Source organism: Coloeus monedula (assembly GCF_965178545.1).
Source record: "Coloeus monedula genome assembly, chromosome: 9".
Lineage (NCBI taxonomy): Eukaryota > Metazoa > Chordata > Aves > Passeriformes > Corvidae > Coloeus > Coloeus monedula.
Genome location: NC_138789.1, coordinates 10892361 through 10906525, shown reverse-complemented (window position 1 = coordinate 10906525; position 14165 = coordinate 10892361). Strand labels below are relative to the sequence as shown.

General features: G+C 38.5%; 1 protein-coding gene across 1 annotated transcript in view; it reads right to left on the bottom strand.

Annotated features, from left to right (window-relative positions):
- The window catches only part of VAV3 (vav guanine nucleotide exchange factor 3), a gene marked incomplete at both ends in the record, with an annotated part of 150443 nt that overhangs the window by 46239 nt on the left and 90039 nt on the right, over positions 1–14165 (bottom strand). The window contains 3 exons of the mRNA XM_082286879.1: positions 1828–1873; positions 4797–4819; positions 13193–13293. Coding sequence (XP_082143005.1) covers positions 1828–1873; positions 4797–4819; positions 13193–13293 — 170 coding nt within the window. The remainder of the gene's footprint in view (positions 1–1827; positions 1874–4796; positions 4820–13192; positions 13294–14165) is intronic.

The window sequence follows — 14165 nt, the reverse complement described above, 5'->3', positions numbered from 1 at the left end:
AGAAGCTCAATTCACTTGAAAACTGACAGCATACATAGAGAGTACATTAGTATGCAATATATTTCTCATTATTATTTATTTAAAACCTTTAAAATGTCAGAAGCAATTCTGTACAAAGTCTTCTGCAGCAATGTCTCTGATAAAGGGACCTAAAGGTTTATGCACACATTCTGCATTTCTATTGGTTTTCAAAAATGAGGATGAAGAACGTCACTCTGTAACAAGAGATTATCCCACCAACTCAAAGAACTCTTCTGTGTCGGTAAATGGACATGGTGGGAGCGTGAGCAGAACTGTATTTTAGGCATTGGCTACACACAGGTTTTAAACACCTACTTATTCAACTACTTTTGATGATTTCAATGGTACTTAGTCTACAATAAAAACTACTTTTAAAGTACCCTTGCATAGAAAAGACCCCGCAAATACTCCTGTCAGACTTCAACAGCAAGTAAAATCACCAGTATACTCAAAAGGTTCTCGAAGCTAAATTACTTGACCTTCTATGACACTATATGAGACAGCTGTGTTTAAAGGTACTGAACCTACAAGGACTATTCTGCAAGCACACAATTACTCTTCACTGCAACTCGTACCAATGAATGGGAAGAACTCAGTCTTGTTAGCAAACACTTGGAAGAAATCATCCTCTTCTGCATTATTTAATTCCTACCCTTGATGTTTTCCCCTCTGAATGTATTCATTTTCAGAGTTACAGGGTGCTTATTTTTGTCTTTTATCACTGCAGTCGTCACGACACACTGAACACTTTCTGGAATCATGAAGCAGGTTTATTTTGCTAGAGGGAGCAAAGTGACGATACGTGTTCCAAAACATGTCAAAGGTACGTGAGTAAGAAAGGTGTGGTCTGCTTCAGCCAGTTACAACATTTAGACTTTCCAAGCCAAGGCAGCTGCAATGCTACTGGCACAACCAGCATTCCTACTTTTTAAAAAGTGCTTAGCTCTGCCAGGCTGTAATGTGGTATACAGAATTGCCATCCTGTTTAATGTTTAACTCCAACTATTCTCAGATGTCCACATCTAGAAATATTTAATAATCCACAGCTTACTTTTATTCCAAATAATATCTGCATAACAAATCTCCTGTAATTAAACTATACAAGAAACATAAAGGACAGAAATGTAATTACTGTAAAAAATGACACTAAAAATATCACAGTTACACTGAAAAACATTGAATATTTTATTCAGACACATAATGGGTCTCCAGAGGAAATATTCACCCACTTGAGTACACAACACATAACTAAGCATTTAATTTTCTTAAGGGCTGCTGCTGCCATGATTCCACAAAAGTATGTACTATAAACTAACAGGAAAAATAAAATCACTTTGAAATTCAATATAAAACTGCAACTGGTTTATGCCTTTCAGAAAAGCAATTCATACAGTTAAGCACTGAGCACCACTACAGTTAAGAGCTGAGAATACCCACAACTTGAAGAATTAGAACCCGAGCTTTGTAAGCAACTGTCTGCTTATCCCTTCAGTTACTTCTTTTAAAACTACAGAGTACAGTAGGGTGGGTCATATTAAGTGAAAGCCCAGAGGCATTTTGTTGTTCAAATAGAACCTGAGCCCTGCTTAAAGAAAAAACAAGGAAAAAAAAAATTAGGAGTTCAACCAGCTGACCTTATCTTTGAAATCACACAGCAATCACTTAAGTCCTTCAATGACTTCAGCAATCAAGTTCTCAGCATTGTGCGTATGACAATACCATTCACAGTGCAACTTAACAAAGCAAGTTACAGCTTTATCACTCTTTTTATTTAATGTTTAAGTATTAAAAAGCCATGACACAAACCTGTGTCCACATGTCTAGAGCTTCTTCTAATTCCATTTGTTCGCTTCTGCAGAGCAAAAATGAGAATCAGAGATATGAATAAACATGTTTTCATGGAGGCACATTGCAGTCCTTTCATTCCCACAATCTACTAGGCAAAGCTGGTTTTCTTAAAGTATTTCCCCCAACCACCAACACAATTATCTTTATCTTGTAGAAAGATCACACTTTGAAAAATATTCTTAGTAATGCTGACTTTTTTTCATATATCCCATTTTTTCTGAGACTGGGCTGAAAGAGTCTCAGTCCATAGGAGGCTTTTTCATACATTTTTTGATACTAAGTACAAACGTATTTTTTAATCATTTATGGATAGGATACAGGAAAAACATGCAGTCTGGCATTATCTGCCCCAGATAACATCCACCAACACAAAAGTAAAAGCCACTTGCATTGCTTTGATAAGGTAGAAACTTTCACTACTTCTACTTTATACTGATTCCCTATGGAATGCTTAATTTTCTTATTTTCTGGGCAAGTACTTAAATATATTTAGTAACTTGTCTATCTCTCTAAAATTGGAGGAACCAGAGTTGAGTGAAATCAGAAACTCTGACAAGACTCAGACTATTTCAATTTCTTTTCTATATTTTATACACTAAGACACTTACTATGGATCCCTGGAAATTTCAATGTGAAATAATGCATATCTGTGAACTACTCATCTGCTTTTGCAAACTTGTTTTATCTGGTAACTTGCATGACACTTCATGCAGTTATTTATTTTTTAATCAAAGCAAGCAGAGAAAAGCATGTTGCATAACAAAGGGAACAATTAGGTTGCCCTGATTTACTCGCCGTTGATATAAGGTGATGCAGGACACACACCAAGTCAAGCCAGAAAGCAGTAACCTGAGGCATAACCACATTACCAAGCCCTGTAGCAAGGAAGCAAAATCAAAAGCTTGGTTTGAAAACAGCTTTCAAACTCTTGAGTCCTTGGACATATTCTCTCTGTACCCCACAAGTCTAATTAAAGAAAGGATACAAGTTTTGCCTTATCTGTAGTAGATAGAATAAAAATTTAAAGCTGCTGCCACAAGGAAGATAATAGTACTGGATAAAAGCAAAATGCTCAATTAGATCCTATATTGGTTTTTATAGATGGAAGCCATGTCGCTAATACGGATTGATGCAGACTGGTGAGCAACCACAGATTTGCACAAGAGAGGGAAAGGGGCAGGACTCAGAAAAGTACAAAGGGAGACAGAGAAATGCTTAATTGAAATAAAAACAACAGAGAGGCTGTGACAACTCAAAGTCATATACACCAAAGGATTGGCTGGAAAACGGGTTTAAAGAAACAGTTCTTGAACTATATGAAAACATGCTCAATATCCTTTAACATATTGCATTACCAGTAGATTCTTTACTTTACTGGTATGAAACCTAAATCCATGTTTTCCAAAATGACAGCTCCTCATCCGTGCTCAAGTTTTCTCTGCACAGAGAGAATTAAAGCAGGCACTTAAAACAGGAGTCTTGGTAAAAATGAATGTAAACCTGATGTCTTGGATCAACTCAACAGGCAATAGAAAGGAGACCCTTATTTTGCTAACAAGGAAAAACAGTATACCTAGTTTTTCATCCAGACATAGTACGTTCACCACAGTAAGCTTTAGGAAGCCTGGCACTCTCGTCCACCAAGCCCAGGGGACAATCTATTCACAGCTCTCCAGCCATGCCTGCCAGCTGCAGGACTGGAAAGGCATCAGGCAAATGGACCATGCTGTGATTCCCACAGTTTAGAGTGCCCTTACTTGGTGCATCTGTCAAGGCAGAGACACAAAAGGCTGGGCAGCACCTGGCCAGAGGCACAGCTGAGAATGCAGCGAGGAGAGCAGGCAGGGTCTGGGCACAGGCAGTACACCCCTCTCCTCTGCCAGAGGTCCCCCATCACCACACGATTCCCCTGCGGGTCCCCATGAGCTGGAGCCCACCTGGGGCCCACATCCCAGGAGCTCACCAGAGGGTGCAGGGCTGCCCTCATCCAGTCCCACTGCCCTCTGGGCTTACAGTGACACCCAAACAGCTCAAACATCAGAGAGCACAGACATGGTCAGCCCTGCACACAACTACCCCTGCACCAGCCTTGTCAGCAATAACACTCTCCCATTACCCATATTAGCAACAGGGTCAAACACAGCCATGCTTATGGAGAGCAGCAACACATGCTGTTTATAACTGATGTCATTTAAGCAATTACCATAAACTTCTGATCTAAAATAGGTGCCAGAAACTATTATGCTCTAGGTCTGAAGTGCTGCCTCTCTTTTGTCAGAAGGAGCAGACAAAACCTATCTGCCGTGCCCTCCTGTACAACAGTGGAGAGGGCCCAGGAGCTGGCTGGAAAATAACCCAGGGTTGCTTGCAGCCTTCTTGGGCTCACAGAAAGTTATACTATGTGCATCACAGCAGCTCCTCTGTTCAGGTCCCACTCTAACATTCTCTCCAGATTACACAAACTCCATACCACAGGATACCTTTGCAACTATTGTCTTTTCACATGAAGAGGCAAACACTGCCCTGCCAATCCTTCATCACCCCACAGTTCTCTGGCATGACAGAGAAAAAAAAAAACTACTTTTAACTCTGCAGCCAGATTTTGTCTAGGAACAGTAAGGATCTAATCATCAGCAGTGAAGCAATGTATGTTTTCTTACCTGTGTCTTAAAAGAAACATCTCCACCTCTTCCAGTGCTCTGAGTACTGTCATATTGCAGCAAGTTTAACTCACATTTTGAGCAGAAGACATTCATATTTAATCACGAATAGCTGGTTGCTTAGATAACTTCTACAGCACTCTAAATAAATGTTTGCAAACCCAGAAGAAAAACATACCTTCTCCATCAGCATGTGCAAAAAGTAATAAGGAGCTCTTATGTCACCAACAAAACAAACATCATATGCAAAAGAAAATTAATCCTTACCTCATGTTTCACGTTTCCATGTTCTGAAACATAAGTAAAAATTGGCATTATTGTTGACTGCAAAGAGTACACTTTTTATAGAGCAATCTCAGCCTGTGCTGAGTGGTGTTACAGAAAACCTTGCTGCCTCCTTTTGCCACCTGATCCGTGCAGCCGTCCCAGAGCCCGGGGTGCGCCGGGTGCTGTTGTGCAAACCCTGCTGCACTCCCGGTGCTCATTGGCCCCGCCAGGCTGCGCCCATGGCTGGGGCTGGCTCCAGCTGCAGGGCACCTGCACGCACCAGCAGCAGCACGGCAGGCTGGGACACCACACCTGACAAACCCTGAGAACATTGCAAAAAATGTTTGATAAATACTAGCTCGTTTGGAACTCAAAGCTACAGTTCCTTGCAAGTTGAGTTCACACCTTTTCTTGTCTCTGTCTATTCACAGTGTGACAGTCTATCAAGATAAAATGTATAGCTTTAAAGTGTTCTATATTTCATGTTCAATTCAGCATTGCATTAGTACACCAGAGACTGAAGCCACTGCTGGTTTATTTACCTTTACTATGAATTTTATGGTACTACTTAAAAATTAGGAAAAAAATTTCTCTGAGAGACCAGAAAGACTGCATAAAGCCAGTAACACTTCATCACACACACACACCACCACCCATCACAAAAGGCACAAAAGAAGATATCTTTTTCACATGTCCTTTGAAATATTTAATCTGATAGCAGGTATTTGGGTGCACTCTAGATTTTGGGTCAGTGTCTTATCAAAGCACACAGAGCTGTATTTGCCCTTGTGTGCTCTCTTGCACTACACACGCTGCTGAGGCACAGCACAAGCTGCACATGCCTGGTCTCTGTGTACTTCAGGACATTTGAAAACTTTTACAGTAGTATCTCCTAAACAGGAAGGCATATCCACGGTCAAACAAATAATAAACTAACTGCAAGTCCCTTTTGTTCTGCTAAGAAAGGTTCCATGAATCAGTGCAGTGTGGGAAAACAAAATCCCTGGCTCCGCAGCGCTTTCTGCAAAGCCGCTAAGGCGTGCCGAGGCCGAGCCCGCAGCTGCGCGCGCTGGGCCGGGCGGGCACAGCCCCTGCGGCGCTGGCACAGCTCCCCTCACGTACGCCCTCAGTCCCCACGCCAGCACACCTCATCTCGCCAGCCACGGAATCACTTCTGTGAGTATAACCTTTCCAGAAGGATTAGTTTGCATTTGTGCAGTGAGCCAAGAGAAGAAAAATAAGCTCATCCAAAGGAAGAGATGCAGGTAGTCTGTTGATGTTTTCTAAGCGGCCTGAGGGAATTAGTTGCCAAAGTGCTGCTGAAAATCAAAAGTATAATTTTGGTATTTCACAATTTCATATACCTTTCAGAATTTTTGCCAAAATCTGAATAAAATCTCCTTTTTTGAATGTTTGATCTCAGCATTATGAATGACTTCAAATGAAGGGAAATCATATAGGTTGCAAAGGAGGCCAACACGTATCCAGACATATATATCCAGACTCTGTATTCTAAAGACTTATATTTATTTCAGCAGATCATTTATTGAAAAGTTGAAATGGAAATGTTGTCCTATCCTCCAGTGGAAATTAATGAATCTGATTTTTGAACGTTGCTGCTGAATATTATTTTTACCTCTAAAAAATATCCCAAATCCAACCAGATGAATGAGTTCCATCTAGTGATCAGAGCATCCCAAAGCTTTTTATAATAATTAGGAAATTCAATGATTAATTTTCAATAACTGAATAACTGGAATCAAGAAATCACTACAAAGGAAGATAATTAATATTCCTGATCATTCATGTAAAACAGATTTTATTAAAAGGGAGGTGAGGGATCAAACAGAAAACCAACACTGATGAACCACAATGCCATTTGTGGCTTCACTATTAACACTTTGGGAATGGAAAAAATAGCCAGTATCTGTATTTCCACATAAAAGCCTATTCAAAAAATAAGACTTGTCTTATTTAAACTGTTACTTCGTTACAGTTTAAATATTCTGTATTTCAGAACATTCTGTATTGAAATATTTGTATCATTTCCTCATGAAATACCTGTTTTCCAAACACCACACAAGTACAAGACCAAGAAAACCCTCATTTCTATTTTTAGGGGGAAAAAAAAGTAATGTCTGAGGATATCCACCAGTAGATATTTTACACATGACAACTTTAATTCAAGGTCCTGCTCATCACCAGTGTGCCAATGCAATCATCAAGTGAGTCCTCAGTTCTGACAGCCACTTAATTAATGCCATAGTTCAGCACAGTTTTGGGGGGTTTTTTGTTCATTCGCTGAGGCCACATTACCATTGGGTCACATTATGATAATTATATTTTACTACAGATGCAAAGTAGCAGCAGCTGGCCTCAGTAAGTGAGGGAACACAGCTCAGAAAATGGGAATAAGCTGCTCTTCAGGGATGCAACACAGCAGCTGGATTTACATGCTAAGTAAATGGAGAGTAAATAAAAAGTATATGTAATAAGCTACTCACCTTTCTATTTTAAAACAAAACTGAAAATATTTAAAATGCAGGAACTATAAACTAAGTTCCTTGAAAGGACCTGTGGGACTACATGCTCCTTTCCAGTCATTTAGCCAGTCATTGCTCAATCAGAACAAAATTAGAAATGCAACCCAGATGTACCACAATGCAGGACCCTAAAAAATACCAAGCACCGTAACTGGCTTTTGTTCAGGTTGAGCAAGAATCATTAGTTAAACAATATAGCTCAACCTCTGTTACAGTTTCTTAAAAAGAGGTACAACTCCGATGAACTTTGCAGGCTTTGAGCATTTACTTGTCAATTCAGTTGACACGAGAGCTTTGGAGGAGAGCCAGCAACTTCACAACTATTGATTAAGTCAGCAAAAACGTAAATAGTGAAAGCTGCTGGTTTCTTTTTAGATGTCAAGACCACAGGCTTTTCATGAATAATCTCTAATGTGCTGTAGCAAGCAATTAGGACATGGACAGCATGAACTGTATTATTGGGCATGCACATTACTGTATGAAAGCAATTCTAAACTTATCCCATTCATATGGCAACATTTTCTTTTAAGTTCATCTCACAGCTGAAGAAACTTCTTTTCCATCTAAAGAAATATAGTACCTTTTCAAATGGAATTATCCAAATGAGAAAGAAATCATGCATAAATTAACTAAGATTTACTATAAAAATGACCAGCTAATGTTTTTCTAATCTATTAATGACCTGATGAGACACGCCTTTAATATTCCTTGGGAAAAGCAATATAAAGAAGAAAATTCTGACGGTTTGGCAGTATACTTAAAATATTCAAAACACTTTCAGATTCTAGAATCATTATTGGAGGTTTCTCTAATTGAAATACTCAACAGTCAGTAGAACAAGCAAGCATTTGCCTGAGAATATTTAATTCAACTTAATTTGATGGACTTGGAAAAATTCCAGTCTGGAAATAAAAGTGAATTGTTAATTCTGCTAGTTTAGACTACGAAACAGACTGGAGTTCTTCAGTATGTTCTGGACAGAGTGATACTGTTTCATCAATCCTATAAGGCCTCTGAAGAAATTGCAAGGGACACAGAGCAGTCTGTACGATAAACGTAGGAATAATAAGGGATGCAGCTTCTCCCTTTGGCTGCTAAAGGTGTGTCTTACTCATGCTTGCTTAGCCAAGGCCCCACTCTAAGGCATTCCCAGACAAACACTTCCAGCTAGTGGGAGAGCATCACCAGATGAGTGAAATTGCTCTGTGCCAAGAAGTACGACATAGGAATGCAGCTGAGAAGCCAGAAGATGTAACAAGGGAGAGGAGATGCCCTCTTAGCCGCCAGAGGAAAGAACACCACATATGTCCTTACAAATGGCTTGTCACAGAAGTAAGTGCATCTATTTTCTAATAATTGTGTTTAGGATTTTATACAGTCTTGTGTTTAAGACTGTGCAATCAGACTCAAAGGAGTTAATCAAAACATGAGCAAGGATTCCAAATCACAGAAAGATTAAGTGATAGGGCAGAGAAGTAAAATATATGAAAATGTAGAGAACTACTTGGGGATGTATAGAACAGCATTTAAGGGGGAAGAAAACCTATTAAATCAATAATGACAGACACTAGCACAGAAGACTTCAACCAGTACTGCTGATTTACAGCAGCAAGGGCAGGAACAGCAACCAAGAAAACCCAAGGGCTAAATGCAAACATTTTGTTCTGTTTATTAATTCAACTGATTAACTCTGCATCTTTTGTCACTAAAATTTCTACAATCTGCTGAACTGGCCGCCTTTGAAGCAAAACATCTGAGGAACTGGCATATGTTTGTGTATAAGGCATAGCATGAGAACACAAAAATTTATCTTCAGATTTTGTCAATGTTTCTCTCATAAGTGTATCATCTAAATCTGACAATAATTTTGTCATTCAAAAGGTTTCATCTGTCTTTGGATGTCTGTCTTTTGAACTTTCACAAAGTGCGACTTGGAATGAAATTTAAAAAGATTTAATCCACTCAGGAAAGTTCTAAGCATCATTTCAGAAAGGCTAGCAGAAACATCTGCTCACAATCTATAAAGAAAACAGAATCTTAAACTTTACAAAACCAGAAAATGCTGAGGAAAATTCAAATGCTTTTGAGAAACCTAATGGCATATTCCCACTGCAGTACTTTGAACTCTTGATCACCTTTTTTTCAAATAGGCCTCTAGAAGTAAAAGAGGTCTACAGAATAGGAAATGAAAATTATTTGAAACATAGAAAAAATTACATTTATAAAAAGATTAAAAAATTGAAACTATTCTGTTTAGAGAATATACCATTAAGAGGTCAAAATAATTTATCATAGAGAAGCAGTCAGTCAAGACTTCCCACAAAAGCTCGAAGTCACATGTTCACAGAGCACTCACTGTTCTAACACTCTAAAATGCAGTTAGAGATTTCAAAATAGGGAAGCCATGCAAAAGCATAAACAAGATGTAAAAACTCTTAAAATACCAAAAAAGATAGAGAGAAAATTTAACAGGATGAAGCAAAAAGCATCATTCCTGGACATTGTCTACCACATAAAGGATTCGCACTTTGCTGTGAAGCATCTGGAATGGCACTGGCAGAATGACAGATTAAGAGAAAACACATCTATCTACACATATATAGACAGATCTTCCGTGTCTGTGGCCATAACTAATACCACACGACTGGGGAATATTAATAATGTCCAGTTTCCCAAAAGGATGGCTCAGTTTCATATACATTATACCCTGTGAACAAGGCTGTAACATGGGAAAAAACATGGGAAGAAAAAAAAAACAAACCAACAAAACAAAACCCACCAGGCAGAGCAATACAATAAGTGTTCCAGGCATTTTGCTGCCACACAAACCTTTGCTCATTTCCCACAGGAGCAGCAGATGACACTGCTAAAAAAATATTACAATTATCATAAATTAATTTCTCTAAATATTTCAAAAGAAAAATATTCAAAATTAAAACCATGTTAGAATTCTGTGCATATAGAGTGTACTTCTTACACCAAGTGCAGTGAAATGTTGAATTTTACATTATATCTTTATGTCTGCATGCCTTTAATAACATTTCACAGCTTAGCAGGCATGGCAGGTAACTTATGGGAGACCTCATTTCTCAACATAGCTCTGGAATATTTAAAGGACAGCTCCAGAAAATAATTCATACTCAGGTTGCACTAACAAATATTTCAGAGAGTCTGAGTTGTCTCATCCCTTTCTGGCCCATATAGGGAAACAGGTACTGATAAAACTCCTCCTTAAACTTTTTCTTGGTCTGTGCACATTATGAATGGCCAGCACTGCTCAATCAACACTTTTTTCTTTAAAAAGGCAAATAAAAAGTAGAAGTGGAAAACAGTAGAGAAAACCCTGAGGATTTCCCTTCTTATCACTGGCCAAAGTCCCTTTGTCAGGTGGATGGATGACACATTTTCAGCTAAGTAAACAAAACCCCTAGTCCTTTCCATCCTCAGTGTTTGGTAAAGCAAGGCAAAGTATGGCAAGAGCTGCAGTTTAGAGTTGGTTTTTGCAGCTATGATCTCAGAGCAGACTGTAAGGAAAGACAGCTTAGCACCTCCTGTCCTTCTGCCTCAAGAGCAGGTAGAAGATACACAGCTCTCCTGTCTTGTATGAGAGCTACAGCAATCGGGGAGTCTTTGCATAGAAGGAAAAACAGACTGAGAAGTGAAAGCAAACTCTGAAGAGAGGGCAGAGTGCTGAACACCTGGAGGTAACCAAAACGTAACGCAAAAAAGGATCTTAGCAATCCAGTTGCTTGCAGTTTCAGTACAGTATAATTCTAAAAACATTAGGAAGATGATTTGAAGTAAAATCCAAAATACCATTCTGCTTCTTTGAATTTTTAAAATTATAATTTATTCCACTTACAAAGAAGGAGGAATGTGATTTGTCGCTGCTGTTATTTTGTTTTTTCTAGCAAGTGTACAGCATTGCTTAAGTATGCAGGAAAATTGCAAGAAATCAGACCTTTTGTTATCTAGGCATTTATGGTCATTCTTACTGATGCATGTTGCACCATATGTGTCCACAGATATTTACAGAGGAACAGAAAGATAAGCTCCTGCCTCCTGGGGTGCCAGCTATCCAATTAAAATAAAAACTACAGAAATGATTAAAAGAAAAGGAGCAGGACAAAGCAAAAAAGTAGTAGTAGGGGTGGTTTATACCACAGAAGACATCTCTCTTGTGAAGAGCAATATGTGTTAGTTTTTCCACTCTATTAATTTAAATGTAATTGCTTTAAAACATTCCATTTTTAAGATAATTTTAAATATTTACTTTCCTTAGAGTATCTGCAGGAGGTTCTGTGAAAAGCCTGTGTTCTGAAAAGTATTTCAGTCACAAATACTGTGATTGCTTGTATGGTTTTCAGATCTACAAAAGATTATTTGTAAAGAGTTCAGATTTGGAGGATAGCATGGAAGATCTCCAATACAGAAAAGGAGCTGAGAAAAAAAAGTTTACTGACTACAGCAAAAGTCAGTACCTGCCATCCTGTTGATTTCATGAAAGAATGGCACAGGTAATTAGCACAGAGAGCCAAAAGCCAAGTAGAAATCAGAAGTAATGCAAACAGGGACAAAGACGGAAACAAGCTTATACAATGTTGAAAGGACAGCTAGAGTCAGTATCTGGAAACAGCAGCTCAGTAAAGAGCAGCACATGAAGCCATCATGTAATTCAAAAGCGCAAGAGAGCATCTCTGTAACAGTATTTTATAAAGATTGTACATACTAATGTCAAAAAGAAAATAACTGAGGGGAAGAGGCTGCAGTAGTTTATGTGAAGTATGTGAGACATGAGAAACTTCACAAATTATTATGAAATAATTCTGAAAAGGAATGCACAGATTTTAAAGAAGTGAGAATGATATATAACTGGAAACTTCCCCAACATATAAAACTCCAGTTTCCATAAATCACCATGTGTTCCCAGTGGCTTTTCTCTTTTAAACACAACAGCAATTCAAAATCATCTCTAGAAAAAAGAACAGTTGAGAAGCTGGACAGAGGGAAGAGTCAAAAATGGCACTAGGATTATATGACTGTGGCAATAGTGTAACAAACACACTGTCACCAACAGAGTAGGTACAGTGAAGGGAAGGGTGGCCAGTGATGGGGGCTAACACTGAGCATTAGCAGTGGGAGATCCAGAAGATGTCAGAAAGAGATTTACAGGTATAATACTGAGCAGAACGGGAAGACGTCAAATTTTTGGAGTTATTTGTGGGTGGCCAAACAGTAGTTGAAATCAAAAGATTCCTTAAGGTCCCAAAGAGCAGAACAACAGGGGAAGTGCAAAGTGACAATGGCCAGGGAAGAAATTCACAGAGCAATTGATTAAAAGAAGAAAAAAAATAGTTCTTAGGTGTGGGAAGTAGAGAGCCATCAATCACCTTTTTGTGAATATTGTGAGTGGACAGAAACCATGGAAACCAAAGAGATGAAAGAGGAAGCTGAGGCAATACAAACAGCTGTAGGAACTGAGAGGAAAAAATATGAAAATTGACACAGACATAAAGGGAGAAACACAAGGATGATAGATGATGCACTGTACTGTAGGTGTTACATATGAGCAATCCACAGTTGCAACTACAGCAATTCCTTGTTGTATAGGACATTGACGAAGAAATTGGGTTTGACCTGTAACAGTTCTCTCCTGCTTTGGAACATTTCAATTTAGTAGCAATAAAAATCCCTATGAATCTTAAATGCAATTCTAATTGTGCTTATAAATGGTAGTTTCACAAGTATGCATGTTACAATAAACACAAATTAGAGGTAAACTAAACCTTAATTATATCTAGCAAGTTTTATGTTCTAATTAAAAATGGTATTCGAACAATAAAAATTACTTACCACCTAAATTAGCCCTGCCACAATTGTCTAGTCTTCCTAAACATTCTTTGTGTGCTCCAGCTCCACACTTAGAACATAAATAGCCTTGATAAAATGTTCCCCTGTAAAATAAAATTAGGTAGTGGTACATAAGAGGTGACAAATTCCACACATAAAGGACATAAGAGACATGGCAGAAGGTATTAGAAGTCATTTGTTGTTCTGCATAATCATAGTCCTTAAAGGCTTGAGAAAAAGTGACATCTGACAAACAAGCAGCTCATCTACTTTCTGTCACTACTAGCCAATTAAAAATCACAACCAGACAGTTCTTTCAGACTACTAGTAGAATAAAAACCTCCATTTCAAATGTAATCCAAAGCTCCTTTGGAACAGTTCACTTAAAATGATACCATTATGCATCTATCCTACTATAGATCTACACTGCACTTCATCTCAGTGGGAATTCGCCTAGGCACCACGAAGAATAGGATTCAGTTCAAGAGAGTTGAAAGTTTGAACGTATGTTTAAGCATTAAGTAGTTTAATAGGCTATATTGCAAATATTCTTGACTTTAAATTTGTTCATTTAAAAAAAAAACCATGTATCATGGACACCTCAGTTAATCTTCAGAGCTGCTAATTCCTCTGACTGTCTCTACACAAGGTGGCACTTGGGAATACCCAGCTGGAGGCCCATGGAGAACAACATAGCACCCTGGGGGCTGTGTCCTGAATGCACTACAGCTGCTCCTCAGCAACAGCAGTTTGCAGCAGACACAGTAACTCAACTACACTGCTCCAAAGTCAGGAATTAGCCCTCTTGACTTTAAGTTTAGAAGGTTACACCATTTTTCATAGTCACTTAGACCTTATTGCATTAAGGGGGAAAAAAAACCTAGAAGGAAGAAAAATTCTCTGAAACTCCAGGTCAGTCTGACTATTCAGGAAAAGCACTGCTAAAGAAAAAAAAAAAAAATCTACGACAGGGAGG